General features: G+C 35.0%; 3 protein-coding genes across 3 annotated transcripts; 2 read left to right on the forward strand and 1 right to left on the reverse strand.

The window, feature by feature from the left end:
- The first annotated feature begins 7,168 nt into the window (after nt 1-7,168).
- Nucleotides 7,169-10,316, forward strand: LOC139861731 (NAC domain-containing protein 53-like). Its single transcript, XM_071850227.1, has 6 exons — nt 7,169-7,483; nt 7,780-8,057; nt 8,170-8,358; nt 8,580-9,056; nt 9,167-9,434; nt 9,668-10,316. The coding sequence occupies exons 1-6, from the start codon at nt 7,291-7,293 to the stop codon at nt 10,051-10,053; spliced, it is 1,791 nt and encodes a 596-aa protein (XP_071706328.1). The 5' UTR covers nt 7,169-7,290; the 3' UTR covers nt 10,054-10,316.
- Nucleotides 10,317-11,752: 1,436 nt separating this feature from the next.
- Nucleotides 11,753-14,009, forward strand: LOC139861242 (probable CoA ligase CCL5). The gene is made up of 4 exons (XM_071849558.1): nt 11,753-13,150; nt 13,241-13,308; nt 13,388-13,490; nt 13,884-14,009. Exons 1-4 carry the CDS (start codon nt 11,753-11,755, stop codon nt 14,007-14,009), a joined length of 1,695 nt encoding a protein of 564 aa, XP_071705659.1.
- Nucleotides 14,010-14,767: 758 nt separating this feature from the next.
- Nucleotides 14,768-19,975, reverse strand: LOC139862001 (acyl-CoA-binding domain-containing protein 6-like). The gene is made up of 14 exons (XM_071850538.1): nt 19,794-19,975; nt 18,683-18,788; nt 18,476-18,553; nt 18,267-18,386; nt 18,081-18,147; nt 17,937-17,998; nt 17,634-17,773; nt 17,373-17,499; nt 17,086-17,200; nt 16,878-16,966; nt 16,267-16,350; nt 15,798-16,091; nt 15,215-15,274; nt 14,768-15,038 (listed from the first exon to the last, which is right to left on the reverse strand). The coding sequence occupies exons 4-14, from the start codon at nt 18,375-18,377 to the stop codon at nt 14,874-14,876; spliced, it is 1,314 nt and encodes a 437-aa protein (XP_071706639.1). The 5' UTR covers nt 18,378-18,386; nt 18,476-18,553; nt 18,683-18,788; nt 19,794-19,975; the 3' UTR covers nt 14,768-14,873.
- Between the last annotated feature and the right edge of the window lie 271 nt (nt 19,976-20,246).

Below are 20,246 nucleotides of genomic sequence, written 5' to 3' on the forward strand. Positions count from 1 at the left end.
ATACGAGTTCGTATGATGAAAATTTGGTACCATTAAGGAGTTCACCTAGGAAAGATTCAAGTATAATGCACAAGTAGTCAAGTAAGGGCTATCTATAACAAATGCAAGTCAGAATGCAATGATTCACTATCCGGTTGTAGTCTAGGTTCATTAATGCGTCCTAACGACTCTGTCTGACACACTAATGCATATCCTAGTTCCCTACAACCAACGCTCTAATACCATCTGTAGCGACCCGACAAAATTGTCATTGACGGCGCCGTTAACTTAGGTCCCGTTACGTGATCATAGTCCCTAAATGAGATGCGTTTGACCAAAATTATGTCGCATTCATTTAAAACGTGCATGACTTGCAAAGTTTTAAGTTACCAAACGGTTAGACAACAAGTTTAAGTTTACAAGAGTGATAAAGTATAAAAGAAATAACTTGCGACATAATAAGTTTAAAATCACGGTTGCAATAAATAGCGTAAGTATGTATGTATGCTTGACTCCAAGCAAGTAATCAGAGTGTATGCATGTATGCTTGACCCCAAGCAAGTATGAGTGTACGCGGAAGCATGTATCAAATAGCCATTCATGAACCTGAGAAACATATAGAAAACTGTCAAGGAAAAACGTTGGTGAAATCATAGGTGTATTTGTAAACGTTGTTTTTGAACCACAAGATTTTGTATAGTTAATTATCCAAATCGTTTGCATTCCAAAAGTACGTTCGCGAGCACCCAATTATCAAGAATTAACTGTTTTATACCCTGTTACGTAGTGTTAGAACATACACTAAACCCGAAAATATATTTCATCCGCTAACGGTAGCGAACCGTTCGAATAAGGCTCGTCAAGCCCATGTGATCACATAATATAAGTTCTCTCTTACACCCTGCAAGTGTAACTAATGATAATTGAATTGAGACTTTTTGTTCTAACTCGCTGTGGAATGTTTGTTTTCGTACTTGTGTTCAAAGCATAAAAGTATGTAGTATAAAACTGTATATGTTTCTCATCCAATGATTTAAAAGTATAAAAGTTGTTGAAAAGATGGGACTATGATCTCACCTCGAGTGCACGAGTATAAAGGTACTTCACAAAGTAAACGTGTGTATGAAAGTTGTTTAGTCTTGACCTAAACAAGTAAGTTGTATCAATTACCGATTACGACACAAGGTCGGGCGAAAGGTGTTCAATTAGTCCTATGGCTCATTACGACTCGATTATATAGCATGTGAATCATGTTGTCAAGTTTCATGCAAGAATCAAGTATAAAAGAAGATTAGAACGATTGCATAAATATTTGGTTAAGTTTGACTAAAAGTCAAACTTTGATCAAAGTCAACGAAAAAGTCAACGTGCTCGGGTCGGGTCTCGGACAATTTTTCTAAGCTTAGAAGTCATATATAAGCATGTTGGCCAAGTTTCATGTCAATCGGAGTTGGGTAGCATAGTTAGAATTTTACGAAAATTGGTAATTTTGGACAGCCCACTTTCCACGCTTTAAGCCCCGCCGTGGCTAGAGGAGCCGCGCCGCGGCTTAACACTAGAAAAAAATGATGGTCTGTTTCATGTATATGCTCGAACCAAACTTCAAATAAACATAACTTATGAACCGTAAACATTCAAAACACGTATCTTATATCGTTGGAAAGGTAATTTAACAAGGAATATAACTAAACACATTTCATTAAACAAAAACATCATTTACAATAATCGAAATCTCACCGAAAGGTCATTATTTAACGTTTCAAGCTCAAAAATGCAAATGGTGATTCGAGAATCCAATTTACACATACGATATGCCGTTTCGAAGGTAATTAAACATACATTGCAACTAAACACTTATCAACAACATTAACAAGCATTCAATGCGTCAAAAGTTCGTTTAAAGTCTATCAAACCCTAACCAAAAATCATAAAATCAACAATCATGCTAACGAAGTTTTTCTAAATCAACCTACATACCAAAACGAAGCTAATGATGCTAGTAACACATTTAATACATGAACTTTAACATTTAATCAACATTTAATCACCCAAAATCAAAGATTAAACACACCCATTTCAAGTTCATGCTAGTTTATGCAAAATAACAAGATCGAGCAAATAAATCACATACTCATGCTAGACTCGAGCCATAGACACTAACTAACACCATTTCAAGTCTATAAAACGAATTTAGAGAAATCTAGAGTTTTAGAAAAGTTACCCAAAAGAGATGAAGTTAGTATCAAAACGTAGAGGATGAAGAGAGGATTCCAAATATGTCGTCAGATTTGTTGTGAGCTTCATGGATTGAGTTTAGATAATGAATTAGCAAGAATGGAGGAAATGGTGTTTTGTTGCTAGTAAGAAATGAAAGAAAAAGAGAAAAGAAAAGAAATGGAAATGAATGGTGGGGGAGGATACTTTGACTATTTGACCTAGTCACACCTTTGGTCCCTTGGCAATTTCGGTCCCTCAAGTTTAAAAGAGGGTGCGTGAATTAATCAAATAAAATATTTTAAATACGCAAGAGTAAACGAGAGATGTTATAATTAAATAACGAAAATATTAGAAACACTTATTAACGGGGGATACGATCTTAGATAACGAAAGGTATTATCTAAAAAAAAAAGACGGGCGTTAAAATAATTTAATGGAAAAAGGCGGGATGTTACATAGCTAACGGCTAGATGAACAACTTTAGTGCTTGAGCTTTAACACGGATCGAGCTTCTTCCTCCTTGATTCAAGCTTTCTCTCAATTAAAGGGTTTCTCACTCTAGGAAATTGAATTGGAGAGATGATGTGGTAGATGATAAAGTTAAGTGTGTTTCAACCACCACCAATCTGCCCTTTACAGCCCCAAACTCGTCCTCATGTGAAAAGACGACAATACCCTTCATTTAACTTTTAATTAAAAGCTGGAATCTGCCAACAGTACAAGTGCGCGGCGCGCACCCTTACCCTTGCGCGGCGCGCACAAGGGCCTGGGCAGCCTCTGACCTCAATTTAATTATATACAGCCCCCCACACTATATGCACCCTATTTACACTTCTATACAGTGATTGTTCGGGTCTTACAGAGTGGAAGGTCATTTTTGTTGTACTCAGTCATGACATTTGAAGTACTAGATACCCTTACTCTGATCTGGCACCATTACCAAATTTCTTTTTAAAGAACATTCCCTTTTCATGACAAACCATAACAACTCATGCTTAAAACTGATATTGGATCTTTGTCTCTTATCTCGAGACAAGACTCCTGTTACTAGTTCTCAATCTTCATATTAGTCTTACCATATAGAGCCATAGTAACGAATATATCATACTAACCACGAACGGTGGTACGAAGAATAAGAGTCGTATCTTCTTTCTTAATATAAACTTCAACTTCTGCAAGTTGATCCACCAAATCACTAAACACGTTCGTGTATAACTATTTAATAACCATTCTGAATAATTTAGAGGTGTTGATTGAACTTCAACAAGAATAAGGGTTTTATCTCCTTCCTCAACAGAATCTGAATTATTTGGAGTTTCTGATTCGAGTGACACTAACCTACTCCGTGTTTGATAATCATTACGAATGATCTAAAATTGATGTATAACTATGTACATGTAAATATATAAATATAAATGAATGAATATAAAAAAAAAAAAAAAAAAACGTGTTTGATAAATGATCTTGATATAATTTAAGGAGGATAAAGAAATTAAAGTGTTAAATGATTAAGAGCGTATTTATTTTTAAATGGTTTAACGAATACTACTAAACAGTTTAACATTATTTGTCATTTAGATGATAGAAACAAACACATTAAATGTTAAACGGTTTAACATTCAGTACTTAACCATTCAATTAAAATGCAATCAAACAAAGAAATCTCACAAACTGGTCTTTTTTTCTGGTGGAAAAGCAATAATAATTCCTCCGCCCCATATTGATAATTCACTATTCCATATTTGATTGTCATAAATTTATAGGACAATCTTCATAAATAGATAAGAATAGTAAGGTAAAAGTTTCTTAATGTCCTTAACTTTTGCTATAAGATAAAAGATACGTAAAATTTAAAGAGTAAAATTTTACTTTGTTAAGTAAAGAAACATTACAGTGTAATGATGAGATATTTTAAGATGTACGGATTCAAAGATCATGATGTAACGTGGATACTAGTCTAATTAACAAACAAACTAGCTAACCTAAAAAACCGATCCTACAAACTAATCATCATCGCACCGTTGTTGTCCCATAAATTGTATGATGACGGAATTCATGATTGTAAAATATATAAACTATAAAATTCTAGATAGTATATATGATGACCATATATTATACGCGTTCTTCGTAGAGCTAGAGAGAGGATGGGAACATTCTAGATTTCTATCTAAAGTCAAATTGTGTTGCGAAAGAAAATATATATCTGAATTTTTATATTCATCTTACTCCTAAATTTAAGTAATCAATCAATAAACTAATAATACACACAACTACCGGGATCTTAACGCAACGAGAAAACATTATATTTCTCAATTTTTCACGTGGTGAATATCTTGTGTTTGAAGTAATATTATCCTAGAAAAAGATTCACCAATAAGTTCTTGGCTAATTTTAACGAGTTCCGTTAACGTGAAACCAATAAATAATTGAAACACAAATTCCCTACACGCAATATAAAACACGTCGAATGGTAAATTTTATAAAATTTACTAACATAATATGAACTATATACTAGGGCATGTTAATTTTCAATTAATGTTTTGTTTTTATATATATCTTAAACTTAAATCTTAAATTCAGTAAATAAAATTAACAACCTAAAATATGGCATCCGGCACCTTCACTACATCGTCATTATCGAAGTTAATTAACAACCTAAAATATGGCATCCACTCTCGAAACATACTACTACCCCGCAACAAATTCGTCCCACAAAAGGTTTTCATATTCTCATGGAGAGTCATCCAACTAAAAATCCCGGTTAGAAGTGAACTAGATAAAAAAGGAATTGATCTACACACCATCTTATGTCCCTTATGCGACCACCATATCGAAACCATTGATCACGTTTTAGTTAATTGTCATCATGCGTCTTCAATTTGGACACAACTGCTCGACTGGTGGAACCAAAATAACACAACAATCTCTAGTATCAACGATGTCATCATCTCCGACCAAGGATTTTCACATAACTCCATTGGATCTTCCTTATGGCAAGCTACCAAATGGATTGCGTGTTATATAATATGGAAACATAGAAACTTAAAAGTCTTCTCAAGTAAAGTGTGGAATCCCGCCATGATTATCTCCGAGATACATTCTCAAACCTTTAGTTGGATCTCAACCCGTTCTCGGAAGAAAAAATCTATCGATTGGCATCAATGGCTCCTTAACCCTTCCTTTTATGTGGCATCGCCTCCAAATCGCATGGGTATCGGTTAACATGACATTACATAAATCGGGTAGTGCTCGCAGTCCCTTCTTAGCTTACGTGGGTTAGATTAAAAGAGATGGATGTTTGACAACTTTGTCGCCGCTTGATCGGTATTGTTGTCTTCTCCTTCCCTGCTTGTTTTTTCAAGTTCGTTCCCGCCTAACGTTAAGTTGGCTTCGTCGCTCCCGATCTTTAATTCACTATTGTTTATAATCCAATTTCTCTGAATGTTCCGATAATTCTCTTTCATTGTATAGATGTGTGTAGGGATTTGTAATATTATATTCCAGATTATAATAAAAATACTTTTTGCTTTTCAAAAAAAAAAAAAAAAAGTAAATAAAATTATTATTTTTTTTGTTACGTAATCTGTTGGTATGTATTTAGGAGATATAAAATTAGTCACCCCGCCATTTAAGAGCCAAATGAAAACAAAGAAAAATTCATACAAAATTAAACATCCTTTAAGAAATACTCGTAAATGATTTGATTTATAATTACAATTCTTGTATAGGTATAATTACAATTCTTATTCTTATAGTCATGTTTGATACACATTATGATTTTATACTTTACAAAGTTAGAGTTACTTACTAATAATCTAATATTAATCAAGTATGGAGTAATACGTACTTGTTTCAAATAGCTCATAAATAATGACATGCTCTCCGAAACAAGATTAGTCTCACAATTATATACTGTACAAACTGAGTAGTCCAGGACAAAACCAAACACTCATGAAACCTTGAGCGCGATATGTAATTGATCGCGTATTCAACTAATGCTTGCCCTATGACAATTATGTGACCGAGATATCATCTAAAATCGTCCGGCTTTGTGATAGCCGACATGAAACACATATACAACTGGTGATTACACATAATCCTAACACATTAACAACGTGTACACATGTTGTGAATTCGCCATGACACCCTACACCTCATCCATAAAAGGCTCTGGTATAAATCTCCAATGTATCAAACGACCTATCAACTCCAAGTACGACTCTAAGTATTTGTCTACAAATCGTGCCATGTACTATTCAATTTGACAACTTTAAACTCACTTATTTTTGAAAACTTTAAACTCACTTATTTTTTAGTTTCCTTTCGGGCCCAAGTCTCCAACTCGTTTAGGAAGCAAACTATTCTCAGAACGACAATATGCTTTGCAACATCCTCGAAATCGTGCATAATGAATCTCCGTGACCATAAGGGGATTGATTTTCCACTTGAATTTAGCGATTGACTGTTTACCACCCTCGATGATTCTAAATCTCGATCAGGTTTACACAATCATCGAAAAATATGAATAAGTCCAACAGTACTACCATTTTCTGCAATCAACCTACTTTACGCTTGATCAACTAATAACTTCCAGTTTGTTCGACAATTAACAACTATAAGCTGCAAATTTACAACCTCCATCTATTTTTCTATCATCATCAATATTACAAGATCAATTCTTAATCATTAATCATCAATATTAAAATTTGATGCGTTAAAAAAATTAATTTTAATTATTAATCTTAATTTTTATAATTTATTATTAATTTAATTTAAAAAATAGACCCAAATTTGGATATTTTGTAATTATTAGAAAAAACAAAAAGAGGTTTGTTTAGTGCCACGGAAGTGTTTCTTTCCTTCTAGGAAGCATCATTAACTTGACAGATAATACTAACAATTAAATACTATTAATTAAAGAAATTTTATTTAGATTTACATTTTTTATAAAAATAAAAAGTCGTCAATGTAGACCAACTCATTCCCCCTTTTTCACTTTTCCTTGAATCAAATTGAAACCCTAACATAAAAAACCAAACACACAATTTCACAATCTTCTCCAAAATTTATTCTAAAAATCAAATCTTTTATTATATGGCAGTAATTGTTGATTCGATACCTGCAGCGCCTGCAACCGCTTCTTCACTCGCTCCTGGATTTAGATTTCATCCCACTGATGAAGAACTTGTATGGTATTACTTAAGGCGTAAGATTTGCGCTAAACCGTTTCGAATTGATGCTATTTCAGATGTTGAAGTCTATAAAGTCGAACCTTGGGATCTACCAGGTCAATTCAGTTTATTTTATTTTGAATTTCATTGTTAGTTAGGGTTCATGTAAACGAAATGTGTACGGTTGTAGAATTAATCATAGATTTGATTTATTGATTTTGTTTTGACATAACATGATCTGGATGATATTCACAATACTTATGAGAATCTGCGTTTATTATAATTATAAATTATAAACATGTATATAAAAGATGATGTGTGCTTTTTATGATATGATATTATTTGGTGAATTAGGGCTATGTGAATTTGATGATTTAATGATATTATAATATGATTTTATTTTGAGGTGCAGGTTTATCTAGACTGAAGACTAGGGATTTGGAATGGTACTTTTTTAGTGTTTTGGATAAGAAGTATGGGAATGGATCGCGAACGAATCGAGCTACTGATAGAGGGTATTGGAAGACTACCGGTAAAGATCGGTCGGTTTACCATAGGTCGAAACTGATTGGTATGAAAAAGACGTTGGTGTATCATATTGGTCGGGCACCAAAAGGTGAGAGGACGAATTGGGTTATGCATGAATACAGACTCATTGATCAGGATTTGGAGAAAGCTGGAGTTGTCCAGGTGAGGACTTTGTTTGCAGTTTATCTTGTATGAAATACATGTGTGCGTAGTTGGTGTATGAGCTAGTTATATGGTTGTGTATTCTGAATTTTGTTTTGGATTGGGTTGGCAGGATGCGTTTGTTCTTTGTAGGATCTTTCGGAAAAGTGGTTCTGGACCGAAGAATGGTGAACAGTACGGGGCTCCATTTGTTGATGAGGAATGGGAGGATGATGAGCTGGTAATGGTCCCTAAACAGGAGTTTGCTGATGAGTTACTTGATGATAATGATGCTTATTTAGATGCAGATGATCTTGAAAAGGTCTGAGCTTTTTTTAGCTTATGTTTTCATCTATTCTTATTTTTAGTATTTTTGATAGTTGATACTTGATACCCATCAAGTCTACTTTAGCTTATGTTCTCATCTTTCCATGTGTGCCCAATGAAACCATTAGTTGATGTATCAGACTTTGTACAAAATTCCTTTCTTTTTGCTAATTATCTAATGAAAGTTTTTTTTTTTTTCCCCTTTCGTTAACTCAGATACTCGGCGTAGACACGCCAGATCAAGATGGCCCACTTTTAATAGAATACAATCAGGGTGATGTACCCAAACAAACGGTCAATGAACAACAAAACTTTTTGGTTGGTGAGGATGAAAAGCAACCTCAGGTTGATCAAGAAGACGGGCCTAAGTTATTTGATTTGCCTGTGCATAATGAGTGGGACCCCACGTCTGTTAAGCATGAATACATTGGTGAAACTAGCAATGCCACAGATTATGATGTGGATTATTTGCTTGATGAACCAGTTTTTGATGCTTCCACGGGTGACTTCATTTTCGATGGAACTTCATTCTTCGAAGCTGATGACATTAAAAATGAAGTTAAGACAGAGCCTGGCCTTGAAATGTTTGAAGATTATACCTCATATTTAAACCTAGAGATGGATACCTTGAATAACACCTTCAATTCAATAGGAAATGAGAATATTCTCCCTGAATCATCCCTCAAGTTTGAGGTAACACACCATCACACTGCAGTTTTCTCTCTCTCTTTCATTTTAATCCTATAAAGTTTATAAATTTACAGATTTTTTAAAAATATTTTGTTCTTACCTTGAATTATCAGAATGTAAATGAAGAAACTCATGAACTGGGCGATGTTAGCGAGCAGTTCTTTGAAGTGCAGAACAATGATTTAGTTTCTTTAAAGCTAGACCATCAAGATTTGGTAGTAAGTAACCTTGAAGGGCAAAATAACATTGCTGCTTCTACTTCAAACCAAGAACATCCAGATTCAGGAATGGGTACATTGGAAGGAACTCGTGAGACTGGTTTTGAAGGAGAAAAAGACTATCTTGCCCCTTCAAAGCAAGAGGATGCAGATTTCTCAACAGGTAGTGTAGAAATTTTGATTTTTCTAGAGTTGGAGGGTTCAATCTGTTTACTTTTCAAAAGGGTTTATCTTAATTCTTAGTTATGTTTTATCACTAACAAGTCGGACATGAAAAGAATTACCTTGAAAGGAAATAACACTCTTTTTATTTATTTATAATTTTACTGTAATAGCCACCAGTTTTGTAATCATATTTGACATTGTTCTGAGACATTGTTATATTGTTGTACGCAGACTTTTCGTTTCTACAGAGGGCAAGTTACATGTTGGGCAACATGTCTGCACCATCTGCATTTGCATCTACAAAATATCTGGCTGCTGCTTCTCAAGCTTCAACTTCAGTTCGTGTTACTACAGGCATGATCCGAATAACAGACATATCTTTCACAGGGAGCAAATTGGACTGGTCATTCAACAAAAACGGGCATCTCGACATCATCCTCTCTTTTGGGCTCAAACCAAATTACATTGAATCTGAAGATTCACATGAGTTAACATCTCGGAAGGCTAATTCTGTTGTTTCTAGAAGTTTGTTTTACTGCATATTTCTTTGGATTATGGTTCTTTCTATGAGCTTCAAGATCAGTAGTCTTGTTTGTCCCAAGTCATTCATGAGCTAATTGGTCAACAAGTGGTCAACTTTGAGAGAGATCTGTTGATGCTTCATGGTTTACCACTCTCTTACTTTAGCATCATTAACAAATAAATCATTTTCGAGGCACGTTGTTCTAAATGCATAATGATGCTGACATTAGAAAAATGTTTTTATTTTGTTAATTTATTTCTTGGTAAGAACATTAGAAAGATACTGAGGAACTATTAAGTTTACCTGCTTTTGTGGTACTTGAAGGAAATAGTACTTCGCTGTTTCATAGTATTAACTTTTTATTGATTATTAGCTACAATTTAATCAATTAATTCTGAATGTGTGTGTGCACTAACTTGTCTGTTTTTATATATGCTATGTTATCTGCAGGTGCACATACCTTAAACCAAACTGGTAGGCTAGCTTGATAGACCTGTAGTTAGTTATTACATAACTAATTCTCTAATTAATCATTAACAAATGCATCATGAGAATCATTTACTGTTATGTTTTTGCTGTGCATTATAATTACTGACCCATTCTCAACTATAACGACGTGTTTCATGAAGATCAAGACCTCTCAGTTCGTGCAGATGCTTATTAGGAATAGCGTGAAACTAAAGTAGCGTTTCAGTGTCGTAAAATATTTTAAAGTAAAGTTGAAATGCTTATTGTTTAAGGCTTTAACTTTCAACTTATTTTGCTGAGTTCTAATGAATCGTTTTCATGGTAAAAGTAGTTCAAAGTGAAATTTTAAGATGTTTTTTTTACCCAAATGAGCCACAAAACAGTAAAGTCGTTCTGTTAACAAGCTTTAACAGAATCTACATACATAGAATTGGTACAAGTTGTTTGACATTTTTTTGGATATTATATCAATCTATATCGACATTTACCCTTGGATACAAACAGAATAAAAGCAGTATAATAATTAACCATTGCAGGCAGCAACAACGGCCTCATATAAGAGACAATGATCAGTTACCATTTCATATAAAATATAACACAATTATATTATATTATATTATATTATACTATATATGATTTGAACCAACCCTTTTACTGTTCACCACTATATTTTATTACTCTACGTAATTTAGTCTTTTAGCTTATTAGATATTTATCACGTTATTCTTATAACTCTGTTAGTTAGAGACGGATACTCTTTTCTGTTTATACTAGTCTGTCTTTCTCCTATGGATTGCTTAGTTGTAATTCGTATACATATTTAATTAATGTTCGTTAATCTCCTAGTTAACTGAGTTTACTTTTAAGCATACCAGCTAATTATACCGGCCATTTCTTCGAAAAAACAAAAATAAAAAATTGGACGTCTTCCATAAACATGAAAAAGAAGAAAAAAACCGTTTAATTATAAAAATCAAATCAAACGACTTAATAAACAAATCATTATCTAACAAGAGTTGCAACTTTAACTTCTATAGAGAAACAGTCGTTATTGTCAGTAGTGTTAGTATGGATGGATGCATCATATAACAAACAGACATGAACAAGAATCAATGGATATTATACCGAATCTACCCTTGACATTGTCATACCAAAATTTGCAGGCCAGTTACGATGAACGATAACGATATTCCTAACTCTCGGTGATAACTATGAACTTACAAACATGTCTACATAATATTTACTTCCTATATGACTTGAACTATCTCATAACATAAACCATTTAAAGTTTCTTCAAACACAGAAATTTTTCAACACTAGATTACATGGACACTTTCGAGGATACCCCGATTGGCCAATCAATGGAGACGAGTCAAAGAAAGAAGTGCGGGTATGATTCCCAAACCGGAATCTACCACTCGCTCAACCAACTCGGGAATGGCAACAAGATTCCTACTAATACCAACCTAAACACTGCTACATTTGTGTTGTCACAATTCCCACAACTGGACCAAGCAGACTCGAAGGTGGCTCTTATAGACTCGGCTACAGGTCAACGGGTCACCTATGGTCAACTCAAACGGTCAATCTACGCGTTGGCAACTGGGTTGTACCATGGACTTGGTGTTCGAAAAGATGATGTTGTTTTCGTGTTGTCACCGAATTCAACCCTATACCCGACCATATGTTTGGCTGTACTTTTGGTTGGTGGTGTGCTCACCACAGCTAACCCACTCAACACCGAGTCAGAGATAACAAAACAAGTGGTTGACTCTGGTGCGAAACTAGCCATCGTGGACCCCAGTGAGGTCCATAAGTTGGTGTCAAGTAAAGTTCCGACCTTGTTAACTTGTCGGTCATCAAAGGGAGATGAGCTGTCAGTAGAAGAGCTTATCGAGTGTTGTGAACCGACTGAGTTGCCTAAAACCCGGTCAACTCAGTCAGACACAGCAGCAATACTGTATTCATCCGGGACGACAGGAGTCAGCAAAGGAGTCTTAATAACTCATTCGAATTTCATATCTATGATGTCAATTCTTAAATGGTCGGTTAACAAAACCTCGGCTATCGATGACATTTTCCTGTGTTTTATACCCATGTTTCATATCTACGGTCTTGCATATTTCGCTTTAGGGATGTTTTCATCCGGTACTACAACGGTTATAATGAGAAAATACGACTTTCAAGGTATGTTAAAGGCTATACAAACTCATAAAGTCAATAATATTCCGGCGGTTCCTCCGGTTATATTAAGTTTGGTCAAACACAACGGAGGTGGGTTTGACTTGTCGTCTTTGAGACGAGTGGGGTCCGGGGCTGCACCGTTGAGCAAGGATTTGGTGGACCGGTTTAGAGCCAAGTTTCCATGGGTTGAACTGAGGCCTGGGTATGGGTTAACTGAGAGCTGTGGTGCAGCGACTTTATTTCTTGATAACGAAGAAGCTAAAGCTCATCATGCTGGTTCGGGAACTTTGTTACCGACTTTTTGTGCTAAAGTTGTTGACTTTAAAACTGGAATTTGTATGCCGCCTTATAGAGAAGGTGAGTTATGGCTAAAGTCACCAACTGTGATGAAAGGTTATTTAGGAAATGAAGATGCCACTGCTGCAACTATTGACTCAGACGGGTGGTTGAAAACTGGAGATCTTTGTTACTTTGATGAAGACGGGTGTCTATATATCGTTGATAGGATAAAAGAGCTTATAAAACATAACGGTTATCAGGTACAACAGCTCAAAGAAGACCAAACTTGTGTGTGTGTGTGTGTGTGTGGGTTTGAAATACTTTACGATAAACGTGAATTATAACTGCAGGTAGCTCCAGCAGAACTGGAATCCATACTACTGAGTCACCCGCAAATACTCGATGCAGCAATCATACCGTGAGTTTCTATGCGTATGTGTGTGTAAAACTGTACGTGTAAGTTTTTGGGAGTTTTTAAAATTCAAATAATATTGTAGACTTGAAGATGAAGAAGCAGGAGAGGTACCTATGGCGTATGTGGTAAGAGCAGCTGGATCTGAACTTGATGAACACCAAGTCATTCAGTTTGTTGCCAAACAGGTTTGTACATAGGTTGAATAATGAGTTAATGTACGTTTGGGTCAAATTGAGCAACTTGTTAGTATAGTTCAAAATGGGCGGGGTGGGTTGAATCACACACACTTTTTGTCAATTTTGTGCAGATAATAATTATAGGTGACTAATGTAATAATGTGTTGATTATATAAAAATTTTCAAGTGATTAATGTGTTGCAGATTAAAACATAAAGTAAAAAGTAAAACAGTGTATGAGGTTGTATGCATTGCACATACATTGCTCATTGGACCTGTCTGAAACAAGCTTACCTCAAATTGACACATTCTTTATTATATGGGTCAAAATCACCACCTCTACTTTTCATCTTTAAGAGATGCAATACAAATCATCTGACTGTAGTTGATTGTATCTTTCAGGTGGCTCCATTTAAGAAGGTGAAAAAAGTTTCCTTCATAAATGTAATACCAAAGTCAGCAGCAGGCAAGATATTGCGAAAGGATTTAGTGGCACAAAGCAAACAATATGTCCAGTCAAAACTTTGACCACCAAAATCGTGCTACAATATGTATGCAATCTATCACAAACAGGGTATGTTTGTTTCAAAGAAAGATCTACCATTTTATTGTAACCTGTTATACATTTTCTAATAAGACCAGAGAAATGTGATGGAGGATTACAAAAGGAAAAGAAAGACTTAATATCAAGATACTTTAGCTATGTATACTTTAGTTGAATACGTTCATGAAAAACATGAAACATAGCACGATCAGACCATCCGAAAATGCGCTCTTTAACAATTCAACTTTTTTTAGAACAACAAACATTCATACATCCTAAACCACATATTACATACAACTACACATTGTATATGCTCTTTTCAATAATTCAACTTTATTTATAACAACACACATTCTCATCTCCTAAACCACCTATTATATACAACCACACATTATATTTGTACATTTTTATCTCATGTGCGAATTAAACCCACAACCTCATGGTTGACAGTTCCCTACACATGGGGCAAAAGGCCTTTTAGTTTTCAAACTATTTATTTAATTGAATAGTATCACCAAAGGGCCTTTGGTCCAGCGGTATCGTGGTCGCCCTCTAACCAAGAGGTTGAAGGTTCAAGTCCCACCTGGGACATATACGTGATTGTAAATATTCTTGTTAATGAGTGTCGTGAATTTGCCTTTCAAAAAAAAAAAAAAAAAAAAAAAAAAAAAAAAAAAAAAATTGAATAGTATCAAATTAATAGAGTTGTGAACCGGAGATAAATTATCATATATCATAATAAGTAAATTTACAATTACATGTCCATATAACCGAAAGCTCGTTCATAATAAATGAAAATTTTAGTCTTTCAGATGATGAAGTTGTTTGGTATATTTCATATTACCAATCTATCCAGCTATCCACCTCCAAACGCCACCCGAACCTTGCCTTTGGACTGTTTCACCATCTTTCATATCCTGTTCGATTGCTAATTTTTGTGCGTGAAGTAATTCAAACTCTTGCTCAATGGACTGCATTGATGATAGCTTCGTTTGTAGATCCAAAATCTGTGCCTGAAGTCACGATAATGAATAGATGATTATATTAGCACACATATTGATAACAGTTAAATAAGATACCCTTCAACTACCTATATTACGAGTAATGAAACATATTACGAGGATAGTAAACAGATTGTCACTCAAAGATAATAAACAAAAAAATAGTAAACAAAAAAGAGTAAAAGAACCTCTAAATCATCGCATCTTGATCTTTCAGAAGCCAATTGGCCTTGAACAGAATGCAATTCCTGCATTAAGTTGATGAAAAAGCCAAGTTAAAGTTTTAACTTAAATAACTGAACAACTAACCATTATAGGTGGCAATTTCAACCCATTAACCTATGAGTGGGTTGATTTTAGTTATTGTTAATCTTTAAAATTACAAAGAAAAAAATAAGCTTTACAGAGAAGGGCCCAAGAGCCAAACAAGTTAAGAGTCCCCGAATATGCTTAGAAAATGGAACGGGTCAAATGGTCCAAACGATTCGAATAGAGTTGAAAGTCACTGAACACGTTTAATTTATGAATACAACCTCGTAACTCACTTTATTCACAGATTGAATTACTAGTGTGATAATGTGGCTTCCATAATCACATTAATGCATTGATTATTTATTAGAAACAGAGAGAAATGGACAAAAGAGTGTTTCTTGGTCAAACAGACACATTTCAAGCCAAACTACAATATTTAATCAGTTTTATGGAAACCCGTTCTGACCCATTATCAAGACCATCTCTATTACCCCCTTAGTAATCATCAACCTGACATACCTTGGATAGGTCGACATGAGTACCATTTACTTCCTGAAGCTTTTCCATTAGCATAGAATTTTCAGCTTTGACATCTACAACGAACAATTCCAATGCTTTTTTCTCTTCTTTGATTACATTAAATTCAACTGAAAGATCCATTTTAGGTTTTGAACTGACAGTTTCAAAGTCTAAGCTTTCAGATTTAGCTAGCGCATAAGCTGCAGTTACAGAAGCAGCTGCAGCTGCTGCTGCTGGAGACTGAAAGATCTTTGGATGTTGAGAATCCTTTGGCTTTAGTTTCATCACAAATACCTTTGTTCATCAAAAAGACAAGGACCATTAAAGAGAACATTTATACGCAAATAATGAGATCAAAAAATGAAGGGGGGAAAACTGAGGAAGGTGATTATGTTCAACCGAAGGGTATTAACCAAAAATTTCATGTTTTACATAGTTATTTTCCTGAAAACTAGATTGATCAAACTACCTCATTGTTGTATTTCCCATTATAGCCTCCAAAAGCTACCAAAAACTGTTCGCCATCTATTAATGCTGATGATACAGATAGCCCCTGTTTCATACAGAAATTAGGATCGTAATTACTCACAAAAAGAACCATCACAAGATGGTCATGGCCTAGTGGTTGGGGGCACAAGAGGTCTCGGGTTCTAACCTCACTAGCAGCACATTTTACTACTTTATAGTGGTCAGGGAAATGGCGGTCACAGGATAACCCGGTTATACCGTATACATTTGAATAAAAATACTCGCCCTCTGGGTAACATAAACAAGGAATAACCTCCACCTTCTAATTACTTAAAAGAAGAAATATTGTAATTAACAAATAAAAACATATATATACAACAAAGTTGAACATTTGTAAAAGGAAGAATAGGAATGTAAATGGACTAAATGATGTTATAAAGTAAGAGCAACCACAATCATGGTACGGTAACGAGTATCTAGATGTTCATTTGGTGATTTAAAAATTAAATATATGATATAGTTGAGATTTCAAGTGTTCTAAGGTCAGGAAAATTCTCCAAAAGCTTTAAAGTTACAAACAATCAAACTCAAATGAAGACATAGAATGGTCACCTCACTAGCGAGTGGATCTCTACCCTTCACATTCGTCAAAGTTGAGATAACAAGCCTGGCCATGTCCATCACCAATGTTTCAGAAGCACCTGCAAAAAGTCAAACTTATTAAGTATTATAAAGAAGTGAAATGTAGCTACGTATTCGTGTCTTGTATTGGGAATGCTTATTCTAGCATATTTGATCTTTTCCAGATTTACATTCGTACCACTTTTATTATCACCACCGCCAACTATAAACCACTTATCGTCGATGGACACACCGGCATGACCTGCCCTAGGAGACACTAAATCACCTTGAATCTGTGGCTGGGACCATTCTAACTGCAATATCATTGAATATATCATTAATAAGTTACTGTTTTCAAATCCAGTAAGCTAGTTTGTTTGATCGGTTTTGGAGGAAATGGGGTGTTCATGTTTATAATGTAGATATATGTTAAAGCAAAAGTTCTTCAAAATGAGATATAATAGCACTAAAAAGGTACGATCTTACTGTCTCTAAATCCAGCACATGGAGATCATTGAAGAAAACTGAATGAGTACAACCACCAAATACTTGAAGGTAGCGGTTCGCATGCACTGTCGCAGTATGATCAAACCTAGGAGCTGGCGGTGTCTGTCTATTAAAGCAATCGAAATCAGTAGATACACGTGTACCATGAATGATGTTAGTATGTTGACATACATTCTATTCTAAATAAATAGATAGATACATTTAATGAAATGAGAGAGACTGCATGTAAAATATACTTACATAGTCTCAACGACGTTCCATATCATCGTCTCCAGATCGAGAACGTGAACATCATTCAGAAGTCTTCTATTTTTCTCCTCTCCGCCAAACATTATGAGTTTTGAACCAACCAATGAAACAGATTGTCCAATACGAGCCACCTGAAAGATACATACAAAGTAATCACCAATCATTTTCACTAAGAGAACTACATGGATATATATTACATAAATGAAGTCATTTTCATAAAGGTCATTATGGCTGGCAATGAAGATGTTACAAGCTAGCTGATGCAATGCATATAGTAAGACAATAATTAATTACCGGTATTTTTCCTGTGGCCTGAGTCACCCCGTACGAGTGTGATTCGAGATGGATGAAGCGCACTACAAGTTAATTAATAATTTCAATCAGAACGAAAGACTTGTTCAAATCAGAAGTCAAAACAGTTTTTTAGAGAAAACAAACCTGTCACATAATCTGAGGCATCCTTTGAGTGACCACCAAGCAAGAAGAGTTTGCTACCCCACTTAATCTACACATTAAAGGGTGTATTGAAAAACAAAGGGTAAATGAAAACAAAAACTAGTACAGGCGCACAAGCACAACAGAGATATATATATAATTATAGATAATGTCGTGAGGGTAGCTCACCATACTGTGACCAGATATAGAAGGGAAACTATCTGCCTGTGTACTATCTTCAATATTTTCAGCATCTAATGTTGTGCTTAGTTTAATTGTTGACCAACTTAAATTCTTCATATCATATACCTGCCATTGAACCGCGTATTAATGAATTTATGACATGACTAGGATCACTTAACATAAGCAAGTACGGTTTTGCTTAACAATTATGATACCTGAACATCAGATAAGTATCGTCCATTACGACTTCCACCAACAACGTACAACTTTTCATCAACAACAACTGCAGCATGCTACATCAAAAGAAAAACGGTGTGAAGGCGGAAGAACGTGAAAAAAATCATATTACAAAGAATATAACAGCTGAATAGAAGGGGTGTTTAGTACAATGATTCTAAGCACCTAGAGAATGATGAGCAAACCTTATAGCGAGATGAAGGTCATTGCCCAGTTACCGGTAGTGCAACCCATTGGTCGCAATCTAAAACTGAATGCCAAATTCCACTATCAGTTCCCATGTTAGCTTTCCTGGAGGTTAACAAGCTTTGTCAGATTAGAGAGCTCATCAGTTATTGTAACAAAGTGCAACATAAACATAGGACCAATGTTGGAGAACTCGGATCTCAGGGGAGATCTCGTTTGGACATTTTTTGGGAGATCTCGGCATCTCAGAAAAATCTCGGAGAGATCTCGGACGTTGACTTACGTTGATTTTTAGTGTTTTTAGTATAAATTTAAATATACAATTAAATATATTTTTGTGTTTATACATTATTACGAGATTTTACTAAACAAATCCGAGAAATGAGTGTGAAAACCTGAGAAATTACGAGATTTTACGAGAAAATCCGAGAAATGAGCAAGAAAATCCGAGAAATCAGCAAGAAAATCCGAGAAATCGTTGCTTTGACCAAGTTTTACCCCATTGACGGGGAAATCTCGGGAGATGGACATCTCGTCTCGGTTGCCTTGTAAAATCGAGATCTCGGGGAGAAATAAGGAGATTTACAAGACTGCATAGGACCTTTCTTCATCTCATAAAGATTTGAATATTTGACTGGTTACTTAGTTCAGTATAAGTTATCAACTTCAACACAAAACAAAATCTCTCAGAACCAAAATTATAGCACCAATGATTATCTATACTGATAATGAGCAGATAAGCAGCTTGTCATTACAACCCTTCACACAATTGACAGATGATCAATTGAATGTGCAGACTAATACGGAGTAATATTTACACATTTCAACATAGTGTCGTCATCATCCTCTAAATCTCAGTCATTCTCAGTACAATTATCAAATCCTAACTTTCAACATTTGTTCGAATATACGGATTTCATGCCACAATTAAGTTCAAATTGTACCGATCAAATAGAATTGTTTAACATTCAACCTAATTGAACACAATTCATCACTACATTAACTAAAAACAGTAGATCACATTATATGATTAAAAACGAAAGTTAACATCTTAAGCAACACTTGATGACAAAAGTAAATCGAATTGATAATAAACAGATTGTAACGTACCGGAATTCGGCGGCTATCGACTATCGTCGCTGGCGGTCCGATCACGATGGCGCTTTTGATCTATAGATATAAGTTCGTATACTATTGAGACGTGAAACGGTGACGGTAACGATAACGGAGAGAATGTGGTTTTAACTGTTCAACTTGTGTTTCCGAAATCCATTTTCCACAGATGAAATTTGTAAATCCAGAGTGCTGTTCAACTGTCGATGCACAACATGTAAATGGGTGCTACAGTACTGTTGCGAATCGTCGAAAATATGACTTAAAATAACTTGAGTACTTGACTAGTGACCTAAAAGTCAAAGCCTCAAAGGAGATAAAAATATACGGATCCTAGGGAATGTATCGGATATGGATCGGGTGGTGTCGTATCCATATCCATTTAATTTATATTCATCCATATCCATATCCATATCCATTTAATTTCGGTTCATCCATCCATATCCATAT

Source organism: Rutidosis leptorrhynchoides, chromosome 8, assembly GCF_046630445.1.
Source record: "Rutidosis leptorrhynchoides isolate AG116_Rl617_1_P2 chromosome 8, CSIRO_AGI_Rlap_v1, whole genome shotgun sequence".
Taxonomy (NCBI): domain Eukaryota; kingdom Viridiplantae; phylum Streptophyta; class Magnoliopsida; order Asterales; family Asteraceae; genus Rutidosis; species Rutidosis leptorrhynchoides.

Excerpts from the sequence above, each read along its gene's own strand:
- LOC139861731 (XM_071850227.1), top strand. The coding sequence starts at position 7,291 with ATGGCAGTAATTGTTGATTCGATACCTGCAGCGCCTGCAACCGCTTCT. Across the intron at positions 8,359-8,579 it reads ATGCAGATGATCTTGAAAAG|ATACTCGGCGTAGACACGCC; the intron begins GTCTGAGCTTTT and ends TCGTTAACTCAG. Across the intron at positions 9,057-9,166 it reads AATCATCCCTCAAGTTTGAG|AATGTAAATGAAGAAACTCA; the intron begins GTAACACACCAT and ends TTGAATTATCAG.
- LOC139862001 (XM_071850538.1), bottom strand. The coding sequence starts at position 18,377 with ATGAAGAATTTAAGTTGGTCAACAATTAAACTAAGCACAACATTAGAT. Across the intron at positions 17,500-17,633 it reads TGGAACGTCGTTGAGACTAT|ACAGACACCGCCAGCTCCTA; the intron begins GTAAGTATATTT and ends TTGCTTTAATAG. Across the intron at positions 15,275-15,797 it reads CTCATGTCGACCTATCCAAG|GAATTGCATTCTGTTCAAGG; the intron begins GTATGTCAGGTT and ends AACTTAATGCAG.
- LOC139861242 (XM_071849558.1), top strand. The coding sequence starts at position 11,753 with ATGGACACTTTCGAGGATACCCCGATTGGCCAATCAATGGAGACGAGT. Across the intron at positions 13,309-13,387 it reads CTCGATGCAGCAATCATACC|ACTTGAAGATGAAGAAGCAG; the intron begins GTGAGTTTCTAT and ends ATAATATTGTAG. Across the intron at positions 13,491-13,883 it reads TTCAGTTTGTTGCCAAACAG|GTGGCTCCATTTAAGAAGGT; the intron begins GTTTGTACATAG and ends TGTATCTTTCAG.